We start from the raw sequence: 21,816 nt of genomic DNA, 5'->3' as shown, positions 1-21,816 counted from the left end.
CTGGGCATTGTTTTTGTGGGGAGGGAAAAGCGCAGCGTCTGGCCCAGTGGCAGGAGGCTTTTAAATATGTGTTAGTGAAAAAGGGATGAGAAAATGATTCTGTTCAGATTTCAGGTGCTGTCTTTACAGGGTCGTTGCAACTACATATTCTAACGTTGCATTCTTTCTAAACCTCAAGCAAGTGACAACTATGGCAGTGAGATATATGACAACAGGTGACCAAAAACTTTTCAGAAAAGGAGACTAAAAAGAATAGCTCTTCATCATGCAAAAACCATGTTGGCACTCACAGGCCTAAGGTAGCAATGTATTCCTTAACAGAGATGTGTCCCAAAGTGCTGTACCAGGTATGATTGTTTCTGAACAAATGCACATACAAACCACAGCAGTGGAAAAAGGAAGCCTGTTGAGACTGGCAGCTGACTCTGACCCATCAGTGCTGGAAATTGGCTCCTGTTCCCAGCTCACCAGTGTAGTAATGGGTGCGGGCACTTTCTGCAGGCTCCTGCTTTGAACAGTGCCTGGTCAATGACAGCGAGACTGCACAGCTTAACCAGCTTGAGCTGAACTTAGGGTCCCTACTCCACTGTGCTCCTTCCCCATTGATATGTTTTCCCAAATCAACGCATACTTGAAAAAACAAACAAATAAACAAGTGCTTAAACACTTGTTTATAAACACTTCAGGGACCAGGTAGGACTAAAGCACAGAGCATAAACTTAGTAGGGAAATCTTCAAATCAAGATGCTTTACTCCTTACAACAAACAAATAAAAATGGAGACTGTTCTTGCTACTGTGGAAAAAAAATATGCTACAGAGTTCCTAGAGGGCAAGGGGACTGTTTCAGTACTAGCTGAGGATTAGTTATTGCAGTAAAACAACTTATCCCAAAACTCCAAAAACTGGAGAAGAAAGCAAACAGCAGGTACTTTAGAACCTCAATTTCACGTTCAGCATCTGTTCCCCAAAGATCATCTTTTTCACAAAGTCAACACCGATCAAGTATCAACTTAAAAATAAATCAATTTAAAAAAAATGATTTTTGGAAGAATTTTATTTAAGGAGAGGAAAATACAAAGCTGCTCAAAGACAGGAATCAAAAGTCTTAAAATCCTGAGAGTCTCATCAAACTGCATTCAGTGCTTACTGTTACTGGGTATTACTAGTATAAAGCAGCAGAGAAATTCACAGCTCACTAGAAGACGTAAACTCTGAGAAATTTGGAATTAATATACTACTTTCTTGAAGGCTTTTTCAAAATACTTCATATTGCAGTGCTCTTATATTATAAATGAAGCATGAACATCCCCATACACGAATACAACCTTTATTTGATCTAATCCAGGTAGTAAAAGTGAAAGATACCTTACAAAACAGTACAGCCTGATGAAGGCAGCCCTTCTATTTCATAAACCACTATGAATAGGCAGCACGGTCACTAAAGAGGAGAGTGTGGTTACTCTGAAGTACACAGGTAAGTGCTCCACGGGCATAAACAGTATCATTAGACTACAAAGTATTCTATGTGTTACTACTAAGATCATAAATACAAATCTCCCATAAATTCTCCATTTCCAACACCATGTCTCCCAAGTACGTTTGCATTGTTGAGGCATATTTTAATATTGCATAGTTTGACACGGATCAAGTACTACTACTTGCATTGCTGTTGCAAATGGCTACATTACTTTCAAATGGGTACTGGTACCACAGTAAATCCCATGAACACAGGTAGATTTCACACGTATTCAAGCTAAGACTTGTAATGATCTAACAGTTCTCTTGAGTAGTGTTTCATTTACAAGTTCTGCATATAACCTGCTAACTCTTTCATATCATTATCAACCTTATAACTGAGTTGTGATTGTTAACTGCAGTATGTCCTGAAAACACTGGAATACAGTTCTGCACAGCACTTCTGCGTTGGTCTCTGGGCATGATTTCCAGGAAGAACAGTTAACAACAATCCTGGCAATATAGAAAACAATGAAGTTATCACTCTTAATTATCATGGTCTAAAATAAGTCATATGAATTTGCCTCAAAAATCAAATTATCCACAAGCTCTGAAGCAAAAATTAGCAAATAAACACACCATCTCAACATACAGAAAATTTAAGGATTCAAACCCCCATAGCCTTCAGTAAAAGTGACAATGTTTACAGATCTTGAAACTAGGTATTCTGATTTAAATACCCATTTCTACATACACTCTGACATAACTTTTCTGCCTACGTTTGAAAACGCAGAGAAGGAATAAACTAGTTTCTGTGAATTGTAAAGTACTTTTTGTCTATTTAACTAATCTTTATCTATTTATGTTAACAGAGCTACAGGGGAAAGTATAATTGTTTTGTATTCTTAAACTGAATCCAATCTACAGTGAAGTCTTTATTTAGCATTAGAAACTAGTCATCAAACTACACCTGAATCACAAAATAGCAGGTTATCTCAGCACACGATAATCAAAGTAATTTATTTGATTTGGTGAACAAGGGGTAATTTTTGTCCTTAAGACTAAGGAGCTGAAGCTAGATCTTTCCAAATTCTACCATTTTATGAGAAGTGAAGCCAAATACTTTAGCTTCTTCTTTGTTGAATCAAGAGGTGTGTGCATCACTGTCAAAAAATGATGGACAGTGTGTTCAGCTGTGCTCCATCTGGTCTGTCAGTCAATAACTACTTTTTAAAAACACCTTTGCATGTGTTACATTTAATGATCTCTAAGGAGAAAGCTTATTTTAAATCTTATTTTAAAGGTTAACTTCTGTTGTTCCCCCTTTCACCTTCCCAACTCTTTCCTTTCTGCTCAGTGTCAGCATCTCGGTGCTCGTGTCACCTCCACCATCTGTCCTTCCTCCCACACATGCTTTCCCAGAACATTAATGCCTCTATTCTTCTTTACCTCACTTCAACCTTTTCTGACATGTTCAACCATGTTTCCTCTTCTCCTTCCTTCCCTTCCTCTACTTGTTAGCTATCTTTCCTTTTGTGATACAGAGAAAGAATGAAGGCCCAAACTGAAATGACATCCTCACCGGTCATCTCGGATTGCATAGAAAAAGCCGTAGCCATGGTCTACCATAGGGAGTGCACATCCACTGAATCTGGTGTAGCCAGTCAGGCTAGTTGAAAGAATGAAATTCCCACCTCCTCCACTGTAAAACACCACAAAACAAAAACAGCATTTTTAAAGTTAATTTCAAAGTCAATTTAACAAAAAAAAAAAAAAAAAAAAAGTTATTTTGTCCTAGAGTTGAGAAAATCATCAGGCCTGAGGTCAATGTAACAACCTCTGTCTTCAGTTCCCAAGGGACTTTGTTACCACTTCCCCACAGGACAAGCCCCTGGTTACCTGGCTGTGAAGGCAGGATCCACATAAAGCTCTGGCACTGGGAGCCCTTGCTCCTGGGCTATGAGCAGGAGACCCAGGAGATGACGGTCAAATCCTGTCAAAGAAACGCACAAACTGCATCATTAACAGCAGCATTCCCTGCTTTTTCTATTCTGGATAGCTGAAGCTCAAATAGCAGCCAAGGGACAAAAATTGACGCAGTCTAGCAAAAAATAAAAATAAAAAATTCAAACTGTGGCACACAAAACTGCTTCCCAAATATTTGGTAATGCTTGGGTATATTTTGGTAATGATATTTGGGAAGAGGCCTTCAACACCTCCAGCTCGCAACACTGAACGCAAATGCAAATAAGCTAAGTAATACAAACCCAGCACGTACCCTGCAGAAAACAAAACCCAAGAAAACTTCTGTTTCAGCAAGGAAGAAGAGTTCGATACACTGAAATTGGCCCACTGGCAGAAAAAATTAATTGACATTTAAAGTGGACAAGTCTTTAGGGTGCAAGGAAGGGTACAAGGAGTTGGTTTTAGTTCCTCTTCCCAAAATTACTTACATATAAAATGTTGAGGGGGAGTTTTATTGAGAACAAGAAGACAGAAGATACAGTAGCACACAGAAATGTTCCCTTTCCACCCACAAGGAAAGAAATAACTTTGGATCCAAGAGTACCTCTTCCATTCTCACATTCTTTCCTCAGCTTATTGTGCTTTGCAAACGCTGCATGCATCAGCTGTAGGCGTTCGTAACTCTGTTTAAAGTAAGGGGAAACAGGTTAAAAAAACAACATACACAAGTAACACATTACAAAGCACTGATCAGCAAGTTTTTCCCTTTCACAACTTCTAGCAATTTTAGATAGAAGAAAATGTAGGAATTGAAAGGTACGTTAGAACCTTGTGACTCACCCATATTCTTAAACTTCTCAAACTCTTTCTCCCAAATCCAAATTCCTTTTTCATGAGAACTTGCTCATTTGTTCCCTGTATCTGTGTTCTGTTATCCAGGTCACTTTTGCACTGACTAACATGCTAAGCCTCATGCTCTTTTCCAAACAAGCTGAAAGAATGCAAAGTAGCCACTGTCAACTAGAGCAATCAAAACCAAAAATCTTCTACCACTTACTTAGAAAGCCAACGAGCTTTTAGCAGGTTTGGCTGCATTTATATGAGCATCATTTTCCAAGACAAGAAAAAAGAAAAAAAGAAAAAAAACTGTGAAGAGAAAGCAGAAAAAAAAAAAAGTGCATCCTGCCTCTTTACTCTAATTAAAACACACACATCCTGGCTTGTACTTAGGTCCTGCTAGCTCTTTAACTACTCAAGGAGCACCTTCTATCTTTGTACTCAGTACGTGAGAGGCTGCAGCACAGAATGTGACCCACTGCCAGTAGCCACTCTATTTGGATAAAACCCAAGCTGCTAAGCTCACAAGGGGAAGAAGAAAATGTAACTCAAATGGATTTTCTTCCAAAGTGCCCAACTTCGGGTATTTTCAAGTACCTTAAGAGTAGCCTTCTAAGCATGTTTATTTCAATGCCATTGAGCAGGTTAAATGCTGTTAAAGCCCCCTAAGAGATTATCATAAAAAAACAGCACTGGGAAGACATTTGGAGATGATGACAAAAAGAAAGAGGAGAAGGCTACTGTTAGTGCTGGATGTAACAAACCTCTCTGTGTATTATCCATAAACGCCTGATACTCGGTTAGAAGCTAACTGAATAGCAGGGAAGTAACAGGAGCCCATACTTGCAATAGGAAAGCAGATGTAAATAACAGCACAAAAGCTAAGTTTTAAAGCTGCAGCATATGCCACAAGAAGATAGCGAAGACCAGGAAAATCCACTCTCCAGGACTAATCATCCATCACACATACTTCCTGGCAGCTATACTCCTGTGTGTTTCTCAGAGCCATTAACAATATATAACCCCTGAACTTCCTTAGAGATGTGTAGCCCTGTGTTCCAAATCTTCTCCTTCCTTCATTTCTCAGGCTGAGCAATGTGCAGTGAGGACAACAGAAGGAACTTTTGTACAGCTTTCACTTGGCAAGAAAGGCATGAAATCCCTCGCCAGCCATGCACTAAAGGGCAGTTGCTGGGAAAAGGAAAGGTCACTGGCTAAGCTATTCAGAGGCAAACTCTGGAATACATCCCTGTCGCCACTAGGACACAAGCAGATTTCAACCTCACTCTTGGACTCAATGATTAGATTAACATTTCCCTCTTTCACTTTAAAATTAAAACAACAGAACCACTCCATGGCAGAACACATCGGTTCTGAGCCAGTTACTTTCTCAGGCATGAAAATCAGTGTGAATGTAACTCAAGACAGACTTGAAAACCAAGTGTAAATAGAAAAAAAAAAAACGAAAAAAAAAATAGAAAAAAAATCAAACCAAACCCACGCATGACGGCTCACCTCAGTCACAGCAACTGCAGCAAGACCTCAAGCAACCCAACACTTGCAATTTGTCTTACTGGAAAGAAGCCAACTCCCATTAATGAGACAGTAGGAAAGTGAATTTTAAGTAGTTCAAATGACACGCCTTCTAAATGCATTATGATTAAAAGTAGGATTTCTGTATTTACACTGGCAGAAGGATCCAGCATGGATTTGCACCACTCCACTGCTTCCACAGTGCACGGTCTCATGGTCTCTGTGCGGCCGTGATAGAAGCGCCTGGTCATTGCAGTCTCATAACAGCAGCCCGGGCTGAGAAGAAAAATGAGGGAAGAATATCTCATCAGCTTAACGAAACTGTGCTCTCTCCAAGAAAAAAAAAAACATTCTGCGAAGTATCCTACATATCCAGCCCAGTTACAGCCATCAGCAAGCCCCTAATTTGCGTGTGTGTGCATGTGTATCTGAGAAGGAGCCACAAAGGAGCTCTGCAAGCTGTTACGAGACAGACGACTGAAAAAGCGCCAATGCTGTAATCACTTCTTGAAAGGCTGGGTTGTCATGGCTATTTTCTGCTGATTAAAGATGTACTGTACTAGTTTAACAAAGCTGAATTTATGCAGTGTTCAGTTTCACTATATATTTCCATCAAAGAAACCATCTAACACCACACAAAAGCTCAAAAATTTAGAGACACACCTGACATACGCAGCGTTTTCCAACGCTCAATGTTTATAAGGGAAAGGCTCAAATCCTTATCTCTTGCATACTGACACTCATCTAGCTTTTCTCAGGAGTTTCCCCAGTTGTACCATATTCTACCATTTATACAATTGAAATGCAACATAATAGTGTGTTTAAAACAGACTCAACAAGCTATTTTAGTCAGACAATTTATTCCAGTGTTTAGCAAACCAAGATCTAGCCTGTCTGATAGGACAAGCACCTCCAGTGACTAAACATCATAGTCGCATGATGAAACCCTCTTTTTTTCTGAAGCAAGCAATACTTGCTGGGTCAGTAATGATTCATCCAAGCCATAATCATGGCTAGCTAGCAAAGAGAAATTTGGGATCACCAGTACCAGGAAGAATGGTGTCTTTTACCAAGAATCCAAAACAAAATGACATGCACAAAACTGCTGAGCCAAGCTTCTGGAGGGTCCGTGTCTCTATTACTACCACCCAAACTTCCACATCTAACAGTGCTGAAGGAAACAGACACTGAACTTTGAGAGTCCTTTTACAGGTTTGGAAGGCTAACGATTTTACTGATGGCTGTCAAGCTGCTACAGATAAAGATTTCTTCTCCATCTGAGCAACTGTTTGGCATTAAGGAATCCTGACCCACTGCAAGTTTCAAATTTGCCCTGTTATTTACTTTGTATAGTCCAAACTCATGTTTTCATGGACTTTTGTCTGCCCTCCGTTCCATAATATGTATGCACACGATCCCTGTGGGGGGAACAAGACAATTCTTCCAAAGCTAAGAGCAGAAGTCCCTTGAATTTCAGTGGTGCAAAACAAGGCCTTATTTGATCTTCAAAGCAAACAAAACAAAGCAAAACCTTGCTTCTTCATTCTTTTATCCCTATAGCAAGTTATACATGGGCACTGCAAGGCCACTGCGTTACACCTCCAGATCCACACCTTTATTCAATGCTCTGTTTTTCATTCATAATCTGGGTAATGAGCTTTTCTTACCGTCCGTGACATTTGTAATAAGCCAGCTGAAGGGCAAGCTGCACGAACGTATCAGGATGAAGTTTCTTCTTCCTAATCAATGCTTTGCCAAAGGATGTGAAGGCATAACTCACTATCTCCAGTTGAGATACCTGTTGATCCACAGGAGGGAAAAAAAAAAAAAAAAAAAAAAAAAAAGTCATTTCAAATATTACAACTTGGTCCACTTCAAATGAAACATATTCAACACAAAACAAACGTGGTACAAATTCAACCATGGTTTTAAATCCCCTGATTCATCAATTCATTACACATTTACCCCTGTTCTCTGGCACAAAGAACAGCTAAAACCACACAAACACAATGAAAAAAATCAATGACAATTAGGAGAAGCAGAAAGAAATTTCACCTTTTCGTAATATATTTCTTTAGTACGTCCAATTTCATTAATAACCTTTTGGTCCACTGTGAATACAAGTTCCTCTGGCCATGGAAGATCCCTCACTTTATCTGATCCCTGGGAAAAGGCAGACAGAAAAAAAAAGAGAGAGAGAAAACAGAAAATGTTACACGTTAAAAAAAAAAAATTGACACTAACTAATACATTTGAAAGATTAAAGTATACATACCTTCCATTTTCCCTCATTCTCAATAATCTTGCGATCGGTATACACTAACATGGTAATTAAAGCCATGGCATCAAAAGGAGAATGCTGGAATCATACAGGACAAGATATTGCATTACTTGCATGACTGCAAGAGGATCAAATTGTTTTTTTTTTTCCCCTACCCCACTTACTTTCCCCACAGACTAACAACTTTACAACAGAGGGTTTAGCTTGTTTTTCTAGTTCTTCTGCAATACTTATAGAACTAACGTAAGTCCACCTGCTGTTTTGATTGCTCTGCATCTAGATAGGCACAGCATAGCACAGCGGGAGAGAAGCAGACTGCAAGCAGGTTGTAGACCTTTCTGGCCACTTAAGAACTGTCATTTAAGAATTAAAACAATCTGAGTTTAAGAACACACTTGTTCAACATAAAGAATTCATTTTCAGCCTTCTCATGCAATTTACTTCTGAAACTAATGAGGGAGTGTTAAAGACAGAAATAAGATTAGGATTTCAGAGCTCATATTTTTAAATCAGGTATGGTGTAACATGTAAAAGCAGCGTAACACTGTAAAAGCAGACTGCTTTTGGAAACTTGCCAGACAAGCTGCCTGGAAAACCAGGCTAAACTAAAAAGGAACATGCTAAACTAAAAAGGAACATGTTAAACATTTAAAATTCCAAAAGGGAAAACTTACTAAGTGAATACTTGAAAGGTTTATAAGGGGAATTTTTTTTTTTTTCAACTTACATCACAGAATGCACTGCTGGTTCCATTGGAAAAGAAAATGCAATTGTAGGATTTATCTCCCCAGCGCACAGTTGGATCACCTACTACTCCCAGCCTCGTAACCTAAAGCAAAAATTATACACTGTGGGTTTTCAGAAATACGAAGTACGCTGCCAGTCTCTGTCAGCCGAAACAAACTGTTTTCATCAAACTAAAGATGAAACAATTAAAAGTGGTAACATGTTGATGACTATGTTTCTAAGGACCCTGAAGCATGGAGAGCAAAACGACTACAAAGGTCTATTTCCTCTATTCTCACTTACAGTGTCCTAACAATTCAAACTATTTAATTATTCCTGTGGATCAACAAGAAACATTATCTGCACATTGATCTGCTTCGTTCTCTCAGTTATAAAGAAGCAAGGTGCTACTTTACCACAGAAAGAACACGCACATATGCAGAAAAAAATTATACAAATAAGAGCAGATAAGAACTACCAAAAATCTTTAGCTACCTCAGTGTAGTTCTCAGGAGTTGCATGGGGACTAGAATCATCCAGGCAGATGGTGAACACACTTTTCTGAATCTTTTCAAGATGAGCTAGGTTCTTTGGATCAAGACCAATTAAATATTCACGTATCTAGAAAGCAGGAAATGGCAGAGCTAAGTGAAATGAAGTATTTCCAGTGGTCACATTTGGTTTTTTTTTAATGAGGAAAAAACTGTCGAAAGATTCCAACCTCTGCCCATTTTGTCCTTTCATTGCTTGTCAAGGCTGCCACTCCTGGTCCAGCTGGTTCACTATGGCATCTTTTCTGGATATATGTAAGTTGCCTATAAGAAGATTTCAAAAAACTAAAGTTAACAAGGAACATACAAAGATGTATGAAAAGCATCCTTTTTATCTTTTTATCTTCTCTTTTTTTCTGTCAAGGTGTAACTTTTGTTCCACATTCACAAGCTAATATGAATTTTAAGAAGAGTCTGAAGGAGCTGATTTGTGTGAAGGGCAGCTGAAAATCTTTGTTTTCAGTCACTAATGGACAACACCAATTGCAGTTGTCAGCACAGTACAGACTTACATATAAACTACCATGACCCTAAAGTGCTAATCATGCACTTAAATCAATTTAAAACTGGATTTAAGTCTTCAACAGGGAAGATCAAACTTTCCTGAGCAGCAAGTCAGCAATACTGCAGCTCTGCACCTTTTATAGCAGCTAATGAGACACAATGGAAAAACTTCCACTCAAGACAAAAACTGAAATTTACAGAACAGTAACTGCAGTGCATCCTAAATGGAGAGACTCAGCTACACAAGAATACTTCTTCCTATTGGTTCCTTGCACTGCCCCTTTGAAGAGCTATTAACAGAGATCTACTTTGCCAACAAAAAGCTTTAGGGTTTTTGTCCCTATTCTAGTTGTTCACTTCTTTGTTGCTTGCTTGATCTAACTTGTACAACTACGTAAGTCAGAAATACAGATGTTGAATCCTAAAGTACCAAACTTTAAAAAAAAAAAAGTGATTTGTGAGATTCTCTATTTTTTGCCTTGCCTAAGGAAATGGGTTACCCATCTTTTGCCAATTTTAATTGGAAATTTTTTTTTTTTTTTTTAAAAAAAGCCTTCTGCTGTGCTCTATAACCAGCATATGCACAAATGCCATAAATTCTTCCTAGATCATAGAATCACTTAAGTTGGAGAAGACCTCAATGAAATGTACAATCCCTCTCTAGCAAGTAGATGTATATAGATCCAAAATTGATCAGAATGGACTTATGCTGAAACTACCTCTGTATGTGACGTTAGAGCTGAGAGAGCAGAAAAGCTTGTGGACGGAACTACTGTCAGTTTGAAAAGCTGTCACTTCTGCATGCTACTGGGAGAGAGGAGATGCAGCATAGAAAAGCTTGAAACAATGAAATTTACTATTTAAAGAACCAAATTATTTCTCTCTGTTCCTTTGCAGCAGTTCAGGAGTATGAAAAGAACCACAAACGTGGTCAGCTATCCCTGGTCTTGCACAAAGACAAGAAATGTAAATGAAATGCTGCTGCACTGCACTGTAACTAGCAAAAAATCAACGTATACCAGGATTTTTGACTGCTGCACTCACCAGCAGGAATTCCAGCCCCTCTACTCTTTTCAAAATTAACCACAGATGGATTAGGTTTGAAATGTTATCAAAAGGATAGCGGTGCTTTAACCTTGATAATGTTGAGGTAGCACTAAGATAATTATCAGTGCAAATTGATCCTGAAAGGAATGATGTTACTTAGTCCTGATAATTCCACGTCAAAAAACGTGACACATACATGGCGTTTCCTACTGAAACACCTTCATTCAGCCCTTTTGCATGATGTTGAAGGGTGTACTACAAAAGACCAAGATTATGACTCATGGTAAGAAGATGCCATCTACTAATCACCAGAATCTGAATGTTCACAGCTGCAGGAAAAATTGTAGTCTCTCTCACCCCTAGCTTGTTGGAGTGAGAAGGACAGAAAAAGAACTATCTTTGGTATGCAGCTCAAATAAGGCAGCTCATTTGAAACAAGGTAGCGTGAAAACCTGGAAATCTCTGGAGGAGTCAGCATATTTCCTTCATGTATGGCATCAAATGTAAACACTCGGCCTCGACACTGGACCATTAAGTGGGACGGGCATTCACCTTCAGTCGCTGAAACAAAGCAAAGCACAAAATATGAAAATCCAGCACCAGGGATAAAGTCAGCGACAGATAAAGGAAAACTATTCAGCAAGTCCTACAGCCCCATTTTTCTTCAAAATGAGGCAGACTTCATACAGTTAAAAAGGGGAACACATAAAAAAGAATAAATTTCCAAGACCAACTGCAGTGTTGAAGTTTTAAGAGGCCTCAGAGAAAATCTGTACAAGTACATAACTTGTATACCTACACCATTATTAATGACTTCAAGTCACTGTCATTACTTAGCAGTAAACGTCATTTATTTGTGTACCCTGTAGGCAGGAACACCCTCTGCCAGAACAAGAGTAATTACTGACATTTGTTTTGTTTAAAAAAAAGGTGGGGGGTGCAAAGAGGAGGGGCAGGAAACAGAATGCAGTAAGCAAGTTGCTAAGACACTTTCCATTTGATTTGGAAATGAACTGAGTCCCTCACTTCTCAGGGTGTTTATTTGACAAGTTTCAGATACACATCTCAAGAACAGAGATGCGCACGGAAGTGAGTTAGACCTGGTCAGCACATGCAAATCTGTAAAAATGGCACCAACACACAAATTTGGACACTAGACAGAAAAACAGGTGGTACTGGCCCACACTAGCTCAAGTACATTTGCACAGCACTGTCGTATCTTATCCGTCTACCTGGCATTAATACTAAAAAAAAGTTGGAAAAGTTTGTGATAAAACCAGATGATAAATCCCAGGAAACATGGCTACATTTTTTTGAAACTGAGCCACTGTGCTACAGCTCTCATAGTACAAGACTCTGCCCAAGGACAAAGAAATGTATGTTTCTTTATCCACAATTATTTAACTCAACACAAGCCCACAACAGCCTTTATCTTAACAACTAGATTTTTATGCAGCTATCCTTGTGGCTCTACTTTCTAAATTAGTTAATGCAATTCAATACATATCTGATCAAGGATGTGGAATTTATGATTTCATGCAAACCACATTCTCACAGATTATGAAATTAAGATCTAACATAACCAAAATAAGAAGGGATGACAACAAATTAGGGCATTTTATGGAGCATCCTCCTAAACTTAGCTGTCTAAAGCAAGAGGCAGAATTAAGTTTGGAAGTTAAGATACCTACAATTCTGTGTCTGATCTCCGATTGCAGCTGGGGGAGATCTACTCAATACTTACTGAAATCTAGTGAGCTCTTCATCTGTTCTCAGTAAGGTGTCTGCTGCAGGCTGAACCAAACAGCTCTCCAGGCTCCACTGATCAAGGTCTTTTGGCTTCATCTTAGTCTGGTCTTTGACTCCAAGCTGACATTACCTGTCAAATTTTAGGTGTCCTACTCTGCAATCTGAATCTTACCACAAGTGTTTAGACTATGTCAGTCCCCTCTGTAGCCAAAGGAGAAAAACAGATCCCTCTCCAGATAGGGATTCCTTCTGTCTTATATACCTGCATATCTGGATGATCCAAATCCTTCCCTAGAGGTATTCATATTCCATGAATCACACACACAACTAATTGAACTAAGTGTTTCACCTGGAGACAGACAGCCTACATGGAAATGGATTTCACATGTCGTGTATGACATTAAAAATAACATAAGCAAGATTATTTAAAGATCTTACAACATTTTCAGGTAAAAAAGGAATGTGGATGACTTGCGTATCCACAAGATTACAGCTTTGTTTATTAAGTGTGATCATAACACTGAATTTCCACCATTTGGACTTGGTATTTAAATTGATTCTTCAGTTGCAACCCTAAGATAACCCTCATGAAATGCACCTTCAGCTTTGTGTTTTTCTCTTCACCTTCTATGGCATGGAGATTTCCTTATATAATTTCTGTGGGGCAAGGCTATACATCTTTCCTCTTGAACTCTTGAGCCTTTCAGGAATTCACATCTCACACTATTAACTAGAGCAACGCTCCTGAACACCTCCAGAGGCATCCAAATGTGTGTGTGGGAAAGGGGTGTTACGTTTTCAGTTAGCTGGCTGCTAACACCACAATATACGTTAGATGAGGACATATAAGAACATTACACTTTTACTTCAGCTCGTGACCAAGCACTCCAGAAAGCTGTTAGGAACTTAAGAGAATGGCTTCAAGAATCTCTACAGAGTATTTTCAAGACTGAAAATAAAAGAAGTTGACTAAGCCAAGAGGCAGCAGTGACATAAAATATGTAAGAATTATCCCAACAGAATGTACAGGAGCACACTCCAGAAAAACATTCAGGAGAAAAAGACACAATTACAAGCAATGCTGCAATTCTGTCCAAATAATACATGTAATACACCCACATTTATAACGTATGGAATTTGTCTTTTTAAATTCTTAATGCTAGCACTAAAATTCTTAGAGGCATCAGGCTGGTAACACACAATTTGTAGCAGAGCCTTCTTATAACCTTATTCAGGAAGGACTAAACATCGTACCAAAAAAGTCATTAGTAGATTGGATTTCTTATTTGCTTCTTTATGTAAGCACTCAACACCCAGTATCTGATTTAGTTTTTGAAGAAGCAAGTAATTGATGGTTAAAATGACTGCTCCACTAGCCTCCAACACAAAAACATTTGCTTGTATTAACCCACAATCCGTATTTGTTTACCAGTCTTAAAATAGTTGAAGACTGAGTCTCTGGTAATTCCAGGAACCTTGCAAGTGTTGAAGAGCATTCGAAATTGGTTCATGTCCAGAACATCATCCCTAGATCTCTCTATAGGCACCTTCTCTCTGCAATAAACAAATATACCAAAATTAAGCATGAGAGGTGATAATTATGGAAGTAAGTCAAGGTAAGACAAGCCCATCTTCTACTGCACAGACTTTGTGCCAATGAACATAAACATATTTTCTCTACTAGAGTACGCATAGATCAGTAAGAAGACATAATTGATTCTAAATATTGTCTTACTCTCGTAACAGCTCCCAGAATTTCAGGGTGTGCCATGTATTGATGCACGCTCTCTCTATCTGAGTGCCTTCTTTGGATGGCCAGAAGTGTTCAATAAAGGGAGCAGGGCCTCCCATATTGCAATGGATTTGCGTTGCTATGCGAAGATCAAGATAAGCCACATTCAGCCACCAGTCCTCCAGCTGAAAATGAAAAATGTTCAGCATCAGAATAACTTTCAGACATTAGTTCTCTAATAATCACTGCCTGATCCGCATGGGTTTTGTTCGTTTTGTTTTTCAGTATTTTGAATAGTAGTTCCTGTATAATAGAAGGCAGGAGAGTGGTTCAAAAGCTAATTGTTGAGGGTAATGCTACATCTAGCTCTTCTCTTATAGCTCTTCTCAGGCTATTAAACTGTAAAATTACGTAGAACTATGAAAAGTTCTTCCCTGATATTCACCATCTTAAACTCTTGCACATGCCAGCTGTGGCTGCTGTATCAGCCATTACACCATGAAGAAGGGAAGGAAAGAGGATTTGTGTGAGTGAGGATCTGCCATGGACAGTTCACAACGCAGTTTTCTGTCACCTGAAAATCCCCACTCTGGCACGTGTCACGTTAAGACTTACAAAGTTCTCATGAATGGCCCCCACTGAATCCCTTCCTCTTCAAGAAAGAGAGGGACCAAACTCTAAGTCACCTCCCTCCCCTCCATGGCAGGGTAAAGCAGGTAACAGAAGAAGAGACTGACAGAAAGACAGCATTCAAAAGCTGGTAACTTCGTATATTAGTTTGGGAACTCTCTTAGCTGCCCAACTGAAAAAAATCACACGTATACAAGCAAGTGTGCTCATATCCATTGGTCAAGTGGCAGACACTAAGAAGAAAAAAAAAACAACAAAAAAAAACACAGCTAAGTGCCTCTCAAAACCATATGCTGAGCAACCAGCTTATCACTCGTTCTCTGGAGAGGTGCTGATATCTTCTCTCCTAGCAAAGCAGCAGCAGTAACATGCACACACAACAGAGGAATAAGTTGAATTATGATTTCTTACATATCTAAATACATACCCAATTCCTTCTTGTTTTAGCTCTTTCCACTAATTTCTGATGCAACTCTTTGCCAATCCCATTTTCAAACTTTTTCACTATATCCTCGGTTCTTTGATATTCTTCTTCATTTAGAAATGGCTTCACTGTAAAAAAGGAAATGTTTTTAAAGACAACTGTGCGCTGAGATTTATTCCAAGATAAAAGTGTCCACAAGGGAGTGGATGAAAGTACCCCAAAGTTATTAAAAAAAAATAAATAGATATATATTTTCAGGGAAAAACACCTTTTAAAAGCTGTAATTAAATCAGTGTATTCTAATAAAGACATAAGTACATACTTTTAAACAAATACAATGTCAGATTTCAACAATTGCTGAAAGCCTGAAATATGTAACAGGTAAATTAATCCAATCTATTTTAAACTGTAACTGGAAATACCATGGAGCCCCCCATCTCCATCAGCTGCCAGAGAACTCAACGAATAACTAAGTTTATAGGAACTTTGTAACTTAATACATTGAGCCACACATGCCTGTCACCTTACTGCACCAACTCTACGATACTTGCCGTTATTTTCATGCCCATCCATGGCTTATAAGCCCTGTATTCATCAAATCTCAACTGTCCCTACGTTCTCCCTACTGATGTCAGTTAACACTGTCCAATTTTTATATTTTAAAATACTTCTGGATTTTTCTCGGATCACACACCACACAGTCCAAAGTTCTCCGTAAACATTTGCAGAACTCATTATTTTCATCAAAAAGCCTCCTTCAAACCTTTTCACCGTGTCATTTATGGTTATTAGCTGCCATACTCACTGCTGACGTGGGTTTGTATAGGGGTGTATCTCATTATTTGTTTATACTAATGCTGTGTACAATGGATTTTTCTGTTATCTTTACACTTAGACTGGCAAGTCACTGGCAAAAAGAACTGGGTGGGGGGTCTGCTCATTCAAGGCTGACACAATGAAGTCTGACTCGTATTTGAGGTTGCTGGACAGGGTCAGATATTTTCTTGTCTGTCTTGCTACTGCTAACCCTGTGACCTACTTAAAAATGTTAAGAAATGAGGAAGGATACACAATTACTAAAAATTAAAGAAGTATCTGTATCATCTCTAATCTAGCTTCAGGGAGAAACAACGGCCCCAAATACTTGTCTACCCTCATGGAATTAAAATCGTACTTCCTCACAACTACGTCTTGCTGGAATTACAACTGCTTGCCTTCAACCACTTTTTTCTTCTCCGTAGAACCGTGGAGCTGAAGCTGGAAAGGACCTTGGGAGAACATCTAGTCCAATACCTATACAGGGTGTTTCTGAGGAGGGACCCCGAACAAAGGGGACCCCTAGGCACTTACGCCCTTACACTCCACATTCCCAACCCGTCACCTGGCAGCCCAGACCAACAGTAACATTAGGGCAGGAGGTCGGTCTGCTTTGGATGGGTTCCTTCTGTCACATCTAGGTGAGCTGCTTTCTCCCATCTTCGCATCTAGAAGCTGCCAGTGGGCGCAGAGGCTGTCAGTGTAGTCTTTATCTTGCAGTTTGAGCCAGCTCCGTGGCCTTCCTTCCCTGAAACTGGGTAGAAGTTCAACAGCCTGCAGCCTTAGGCTTCAGCAGCCGTAGCTACTTGTACTAGGCACGCTGTGTACAAGACTCCTACATACAAGCAGCGTGCCAAATTGCACAAGTCTCCTCATCATAAAAGGGTATCAGGTTGGCCAAGCCTGATTTCTCCCCTTCATAAATCCATGCTGGCTACTCCCAGTCGCCTCCCTGTCCTTCGAATGATTGGGAATGGTTGCCAGGATTGTTTGCTCCACCACCTTCCCAGGGACTGAGGTGAGGGTGAAGGGGTCTGCAGTCCCCCAGACCCTCCTTCTCAGAGACAATGGTAGTGCTTGCTTATTTCCAGTCCTTGGGAACACCCTCCAGTCACAGAGATCCTTCAAAGATTATCAGACATGGCCTCTCAGAGACAAAGGCCAACTCCCTCACACTCACGGGCACCTCATCAAGTCCCTCGGAGTTATTCACATCCAGTTTCTTTACGTGTTCCCTCTGCTAACCCTCTTCCACCGAGGCTAGGTGTTCCTCGCTCCTTTTCAAAATAATTTCATTTTTATCCTAATAACGAAAGAAATTCCAGTATTTTGCATTACCTATCTAAAGGAGAAAACCTAAGATCCATTTTCAGATACATCCTGGGCTCCTTGCACTACTCCACAAGAGTATTATAATACAAGCCAGTGTTTTTCACATTTCTCTGGATAAACACGAAAAGCACAGGTGCTATTTGAGGGGTGACCAAGATGGCTAGGGGGCTGGAGGACATGACAATGAGAAGAGGCTGAAAATTGATTTTTTTTTCAGTTTAAGAAGAGAATACAAAAGGAAGGTCTTGGTATATTCTGTAATAACTGAATGGAAATGTGTAGCAAGGTTGAAGCACAGCTCCTCACAGATGCACAGGAATAGGAAAAGAGAGAACTGGAATCACGCTGCAATACAGGTAATTTCTGACAAGAAAAACATGAGGGTTTTTTTTTGTTGTTGTAATTGACAGTGGGGTTATTTTTATTTTTATTTTTTTTAAATTGTTCCTCCTCCCTCTCCTTTATTTGTGAGGGCGATCAAACACCAGCACAGATTACCCAGAGAGGCTGGGGAATCTCCAGCCCTGCAGGTACTCAAAACACAGCTCAGCAAGGCCTGACCAACCTGCTGCAACTGGACCACCTCTCAGCAGGGATACGGTCTAGGTTAACCCTTCCAACCTGTATGATTCTATGACTACATGGCCTCTTCCTATTTAAAAAGAACTTGATCAGATGTAGAAACAGCACTAGAAGGAAGTACACCTCAGTTCCTTTCTCAATAGGCTTCAGGGAAATATCTGTCTTGTCACTTTCCCAAGACCCATACACCTTGTCCTCGTTTCTGCCTAGATCACCTCTGTCCATGAGCAAGAAGCATCTCAAGAATGCCAGCTTCAGTTGCATAGTTAAGGAACTTCACCAGAAAGCCATACCTTCGGGTTTTCATACTCTCAAGTCAAACCAAAGCTTGGGGTGAGCTGAAAGGGTAAATAAAGTGGTTACCCAACTTCTCTGCTGAAGTCTTACCTTCAAAACAAAGTTAGTCATTCTGAATCCAAAGCAGAGGCAGCTAGTGTAAAGCCCTAAATAAGCCACCTGAGATCTACACTGTCCAGCTTTTCCAGTTGACTGGCTTTAAACAGACAAGTGTGCCTTACCAGCAGGCACCCTGACTCATGGTAAGCACTTGGGGTCCTCCTGCAAGCGACAGAGGACAAGAGTTTCCAAAGAATGGTTCAGAGCACCTGTAAAGGGTCATTTGGAGGTTTCAAATCCTTCTTCAGAAGCACTTCCCCTCCTTCACTCACCTTCACAGTCTCAACAAACGAAAAGTTTAAGCAACGAGATCCATCCCAGCTACTGCCTAGAACTGTGCACTGCAGACTCTGCAAATACTGGACTAAAGATCAACGACAACCAAAATTATGGAATGGCTTATGTACAAGGAACAGCAAGTAGGAAATAACTTCTGGTTATCACATCTCTCCTCAGCTGGATTTTTTTTTTCATGCTGTTTATGAAAACACAGATCAGAAGCAGAAAAGCAAGAGTTCACTGTCACGTATCATCACTCCAGGAGAGAGTTATTTATTAACTTAGAGAGCCAGCTGGACTTACAAAACTAAGCTCTGAAGGGCAATTCTGTTACTGCATGTTCACAACTATTACAGCACAAATTAAGTTAATCCACATGGAGCAACATGCATGGAGCTAAGACAGGGGAGGGTCAGGCTAGATATTTGGAAAAGGTTTTTCACTGAGAGGGTGGTCAGGTACTGGGACAGGCTCCCCAGGGCAGTGGTCATGGCACTAAGCCTGCTGGATTTCAAGAAGTTTAGCCCCTCTGTCCTTTGGACAACACTCTCAGATATATGGTCTGATTTTTCAGTGGCCCTTTGGGGACCCAAGAGTTGGACTCAATGATCCTTATGGGGCCCTTCCAACTCGGGATATTCTGTGATTCTGTGCATTACAATAAAGTAAAAGAATTTCGTTGAGACACACGTGCACCCCTCTGAAAACACTTCCTTCCCCTCCCTGCTCCAAAACCACCATTTCAACATCCTCCATCAAATAGTGATGACATGACAAACAACAAAGAAAACCTATCACTATTGCAACGTGACATGGGACCATTTCCAATACACACAGGGTGAAAGGGAACTCGGTGAATTTCAGGATTTGTCTTTTGGGAAAGGGAAATCACAGCGTAACATATTTCTGCTAAGGACAGAACTTCGGGTTTTATTCTGTTGCCATTCCCGTATTACAGGTAGGAGGACGGTAAGACACAAAGCAGACATTCGAGAGAAAAGCTCAATGTCTCCGAGCTCTGAAACGGGTTAAAGAAGCACAGGAAAGAAACCTCAAGATACTGGGTAATGTATCTTTGTCCTCCCTGACGTATCAAAGTCTGGTATGATAACAAAGAGCTCATCAGACAGCCCTACTTAGGGTCCTTTAGCCTAGCCCTACACAGAGCTAGGCACATTTGCACTTTTGTTTTCAAAACTTCCCTTAAAAGATTGTCTTTAGACGGCTCACGTTTCAAGGAAGAAACCTCTCCAAGGTAAACTACCAAAAAATGCCTACCTCTGGCTTCTCCTACTGCTGTATAATTAATAATGTTAACAAGAAAAGACGAAAAAAAAAAGTAAAAGAAGTTCAAAATCACTTTTTTTCACAAAGGTCCTGGGTAAACACAGTCGTGGACAAGCAAAGTAGTCATTATGCAAAAGACACTTTCAGAGCGAGGAATGCCTTTTATTAGGCCAACTGATACAGCTAAAAAAGATAAAATAAAAAGAAGAAAGAAAGCCCTCCGGGGGGAAAAACAAACCAAAGAAATCAACCTTCCCATATATCTGATTTCCTTTCATGCTCAGAAAAGACAAGCGGTGTAAGGCACTGAGCTTTACTCAGCTTGCTCGGGGCACTTAGCTTCCTGTTCTGAAACTGAAAGGAAGAGCTTTTGTGCTAATTTAGCGCTGCTGTTAAATTAGTGCCAGCCCTTACCTGACTCGAGGTATTTGCTCAAAGACTCGTCCAGCGGAGGCAGCGGCAGCGGGGGCAGCGAGCTCTGGTACTGAAATGTCCGCTCCTCGGCCGACTCCTGCACTTGCTTCTCCATGTCGCAGGCCTGCAGCACAAGGCCAGGGCTCTCGGTGAAGCTGAAGGCAGAGGATTTATTTCCCTACCCCGCTCCCTCTCCCCAAATCCCTCCCGCAGGGAGGCATCACGGCAGCAGGACGACAGAGAGGAGGGTTTTTGGGTTAACCTCCCCACACCAGGCCGTGCCCGGCCGGGCTCGCTGCCACCGGCGGCCCCCCCCGGCTGCCAGCCGGGCTGGGCAGCGCTCACCTCGCCCCGCACGTCCCTGTCCCTGCCGCTGTCGCTGTCCCTGTCGCTGTCCCTGTCGCTGTCCCTGTCGCCGACTCAGCGCTCAGGCAGCCTTACCTTTGCCCCACTTCCCAGCGGGCCCGGGAGGCGGAGCGGGGCGGGACGGGGTGGGACGGGACGGGGCGGCCGGCGAGGTCGGGGCGGAGGCGGAGGGGAGGGAGAAGGGAAGGGAAGGGAAGGGAAGGGAAGGGAAGGGAAGGGAAGGGAAGGGAAGGGAAGGGAAGGGAAGGGAAGGGAAGGGAAGGAAGAAGGGAGGGAGGTGAAGGGCTGGGGGCCTGCAGAAGGGCTGGAGTTAAAGGACAAAGGGGGAAAGTGCTGCTGCTGGGCTGGGGGGGGGGTCCGGGTGCCTTGTCTGCGTGCTTCAGGGCATCCGCTGAGGGGCCTTTCCCAGCTGGAGCCCCCCCCCCCGCGAGCCCCTTGCTTTGGGGTTTTTGCTGGGGAGCAGACACGGGTGTTTTGTGGCACACAGGGTGTAGCAGGGCCATGGGGTTGCCTGCAGGCTGTTAGCAGGGCGTGTGGCTGGGAGGCATGTGGGGTAGCTCAGGTAGGGGAGCGGCCCCACCGAGGGAGTGGAGGTGAACGCAAGGGTGAGAGCGGGGTTTGGAGCAGTCCTTGCTTCTGGAGCGAGTGCTTGGCCACACGGGTGCTGGGCAAGCGACACACGGCCTACCCTGTTCAACTTGCCATAGTTAACCAGGTTTCTGCATTCAGAGGCTCCTGGCACGCTGGAAGGGTTGCTGCCACCCCCACGCGCACCACCCACACCTGGAGGTGTGCAGCCGGGAGCTATGGCTCAACCCACAGACATCCTCCTCTCCCCCTGTCCTTCGGTGGGCCTGGTTGCTCAGAAGAGCTTCCAAGACCCTCAGACCTCAAGGACGACCTTTCAGC

At 41.4% G+C, this 21,816-nt stretch overlaps 1 protein-coding gene across 2 annotated transcripts; it reads right to left on the bottom strand.

Moving 5' to 3' along the window:
- Positions 1–1,037: 1,037 nt before the first annotated feature.
- On the bottom strand, positions 1,038–21,017 carry CROT (carnitine O-octanoyltransferase). 2 transcript variants are annotated; one of them, XM_032182502.1, is made up of 17 exons: positions 20,983–21,017; positions 20,542–20,665; positions 15,439–15,563; positions 14,385–14,566; positions 14,079–14,203; positions 11,353–11,461; positions 9,520–9,613; positions 9,294–9,419; positions 8,800–8,901; positions 8,067–8,150; positions 7,847–7,954; positions 7,459–7,589; positions 5,944–6,067; positions 4,026–4,104; positions 3,356–3,449; positions 3,039–3,158; positions 1,038–1,969 (listed from the first exon to the last, which is right to left on the bottom strand). In XM_032182502.1, exons 2-17 carry the CDS (start codon positions 20,654–20,656, stop codon positions 1,849–1,851), a joined length of 1,839 nt encoding a protein of 612 aa, XP_032038393.1. In that variant the 5' UTR covers positions 20,657–20,665; positions 20,983–21,017; the 3' UTR covers positions 1,038–1,848. The 2 variants fall into 2 exon arrangements, with proteins under 2 accessions (XP_032038393.1, XP_032038392.1); XM_032182501.1 differs by having other exon boundaries at positions 20,887–21,001.
- Between the last annotated feature and the right edge of the window lie 799 nt (positions 21,018–21,816).

The sequence above is a fragment of the Aythya fuligula genome, chromosome 2 (genome assembly GCF_009819795.1).
Source record: "Aythya fuligula isolate bAytFul2 chromosome 2, bAytFul2.pri, whole genome shotgun sequence".
In the NCBI taxonomy this organism is placed as follows: domain Eukaryota; kingdom Metazoa; phylum Chordata; class Aves; order Anseriformes; family Anatidae; genus Aythya; species Aythya fuligula.
This window is presented reverse-complemented; position numbering and strand designations above follow the sequence as displayed.